The sequence below is a fragment of the Raphanus sativus genome, chromosome 4 (assembly GCF_000801105.2).
Source record: "Raphanus sativus cultivar WK10039 chromosome 4, ASM80110v3, whole genome shotgun sequence".
In the NCBI taxonomy this organism is placed as follows: Eukaryota; Viridiplantae; Streptophyta; class Magnoliopsida; order Brassicales; family Brassicaceae; genus Raphanus; species Raphanus sativus.
This window is the reverse complement of record NC_079514.1, coordinates 8,046,150-8,049,043: the sequence shown is the minus strand read 5'-3', so window position 1 is coordinate 8,049,043 and position 2,894 is coordinate 8,046,150. Positions and strand designations below refer to the sequence as shown.

General features: G+C 43.1%; 1 protein-coding gene across 1 annotated transcript; it reads right to left on the bottom strand.

The window, feature by feature from the left end:
- On the bottom strand, nt 1–1,685 carry LOC108855832 (probable aspartyl protease At4g16563). The gene has a single exon (XM_018629746.2). It carries the CDS (start codon nt 1,568–1,570, stop codon nt 155–157), a length of 1,416 nt encoding a protein of 471 aa, XP_018485248.2. The 5' UTR covers nt 1,571–1,685; the 3' UTR covers nt 1–154.
- Nucleotides 1,686–2,894: the final 1,209 nt, after the last annotated feature.

The following is a 2,894-nucleotide window of genomic DNA, read 5'->3' as shown; positions in this document are numbered from 1 at the left end:
TCACAAGCTAAATTTGAAATTTTATTTTACTACTTAATATATTTCTCATAGTTACAAACATTTTAACAACCTTTTTATCTGGAAAAGAAATTAAATCATAAAATTGGTTTAATTTTTTTTAAAAAGTCAAATTTCCAAATTCACCCCTGGGAACTCACGGGCTGCACTTCTTCCTCGCGAACCCAAACCTGTCATTCTCCAAGTCATACTCCACGTGATAGTTCTGTTGCTGAAAGCTCCCGAGAATAATCGCCGGACCTCTCCGACCACCACCGGCGGTACTAACGGCGTTATCAGAAACCACCGTTAAACAGACGTTATCAACGCTTCCGACGAGCGTGAAGTAATTAGACAGCGGCAACTCCATTTTCGCTCCGCCTTTGAACTCGAACGTTAACTCCGGCACCGTCACTGATCCCTCGCCGGAGATGTTGAAGCACGGCCCGAGTCCGGTGATCTTCTCCAGCTCCTTTTCCCGGCTGTAATTCGACATCTGCGCCGCGAATTCCTCGGCGACGAGCTCGAAAACGGGTCGCTCCATGAAAGTGAACGTGGACCCGGAATCGACGATGGATCCTCCGTTTCCGTCGGGTCCGGGCGCTAAGAGCTTGTAGGGAACCTTCACGCGCTTGCTTCCGACGTAGATTCGACGGAGACTAAGGTAGTAGTACTCGAGAAACGCAGCGTTGGAGGAGGCGTTCGGGTTGTTACGAAACGGCGTGTAGCTGAGACCCGGAGTTTTTGACCCGGTTTTATGACCCGACCCGGTATCCAGATCCAGATCGGTGCTGACTTTCGTGTCGTCGAACCGACGGGAGACCAAGCAGTGAGAGAATCTCTTGAGATTCATCTGCGAAGGGAGCGACTCGGGTCCTCGTCCGAACCCGGCGATACCAGCGGGTTGTCGGGTCGAGAGAATAGAGCATCCGATGACGAAATCGGGTACGGTTAGATCCGCGAAATTGAGTGTTTCGGATAGTAAAATCCCAGCCGTTGATCCTAATCCGTATTGGAGAATGTACGGTGGACAAGGGACGGTGCAGTTACGGGTATTCGGGTGGCATCCTCTGCATTTAACATCGGATCCGAATAGGAATCTGCATTTCGGATTCTGGCACCCGATGACGCGTGAGGAGGAAGAGCTCTTGGGGACGAATTTGGAGATCCGGGTCGGATCCAGACCCGGGAAATTGCATCCGGAGCAGAGATACCTTGAGGTGCAAGGGAACCAGACGAGGCTGCTTCCGGTGTCGAACACGAAAGGGATGGTTTGCGACGGAGTGCCAAAGCTGAGCGAGACTGAGTAACCACCGTAGCTTTTGGGAGTAAGAGGGGATTTCACGGCGGCGGAGGAGGAGGCGAAGAGAGGATCTTCGTTGGGTTTGATGGAGCTGGGTTGTTTGAGCTGTTGGGCTCTGGCGATGGAGGAATCGGCGAGACGGCGGAGAGCGAGGTAAGGGTCGTTGTTGGGTAGTTGGTCTGTGTTGTGGGAGAAATGAGTGAGAGGTAGTTTGACGGCGGTGACGATGGAGAGGAAAATAAGGAAGAAGAAGGGAGGAGGAGAAGCCATTTGTGTATGCGTTGCTCTGTTTTGGCTTGGTGGCTTATGGGTTAAGTAAGAAGAAGGAGACGAAGAAGACAAGAGTGGAAAAGTGGAATAGTAGAGCAACGAATGGGTGATAAAGTGGAGAATCATGTTCCATCTCCGTGACTTTCTTCTTCCTTTTATAAAAATAATAATTATATGAAAAAAAGAAAAATCTATTACAAATGTGCTTGTCGTTACGAGGAAACTTACCCCTATACGTGGAAATGTTTTCTTTTTGATGTCGACATGATACGTGTGAGAAACCAGCCAATATGTTTCTTTTACCAGCCAAATTGTGTGTATTTATGAAAAGAGTATTTGTACTCTATACACTCCCCTTTTCCAATATTTGCATCCCCTACCCTAATTCCCCCCAAAATTCTCCCCTCCAACTTTACTTTTTTCCCCCAACCAATGGTATCTAGCTATTGTAAGGGTTTTGAACAAATTTGCTCTTATGAAAACATGATTTGAATCGAATTTATAATGCATTGTATGAAATTATGGGTTGATAATGATTATTCTATTTGATATACAACTACTGAAATCCATGTATTGAATTTTAAATACTCTTCTTGTTGTTGCTTATATGTAGTTTTTGCGTTTAGATTGATACGAGTTTGAATAAGAGTACTTACTTATAGCATGAGCCTCGACGATAGAAATCACTTGACCAAACAACGCATGTTGAGTACTATATGTGTGAGTAATCGACCACAAGTACATTTCGTTGATCCTTATAAACTATGTGACCTTATACTTTTAAAAGTGGCACCGTGATAAAACAATTTTAAGGGCTTTCTTTGCAAATAAGTCACTCAGAAGACATAACGATATTGAATATTGGCGAAGAATCGATAGAATCAGTGATGACAATTATGAACTTGAAAGACGTGAATTGGCCAATAAGTAATCAGGTCAAGCCAAGTAATATTTAGGTGTAACATATAACAAACATATACCAATACAACATATAATTATAGTCAATTCTGAAAGGTAGATTTCTTCTTTTTTGACATCTTATTTCATTGTTAAAGTTGATTAATTAGTAAATATATATTTTAATTTGCGTAGGTAATGTTTTAGAGTGGTAGATAGTATATTTGTAAAATATTACTCCTGTTTAAAATGGTAAATGTGTAGGAACTATTTTAGAGTGAAGTAATGTTTTTTGGAAAATTTTGTCCAGTTTTGCTCTTTGTCGTTTGCCAAACTTCAAATATCAGTGACAAGCCTCTTTGGATACCGTTGGCTGGTGTAAATGTGAACGCATGAAGTGAGAAAGACTTTTGATAAAATTAGCCAA

Coding starts and splice junctions, on each gene's coding strand:
- LOC108855832 (XM_018629746.2), bottom strand. CDS start 1,570: ATGGCTTCTCCTCCTCCCTTCTTCTTCCTTATTTTCCTCTCCATCGTC.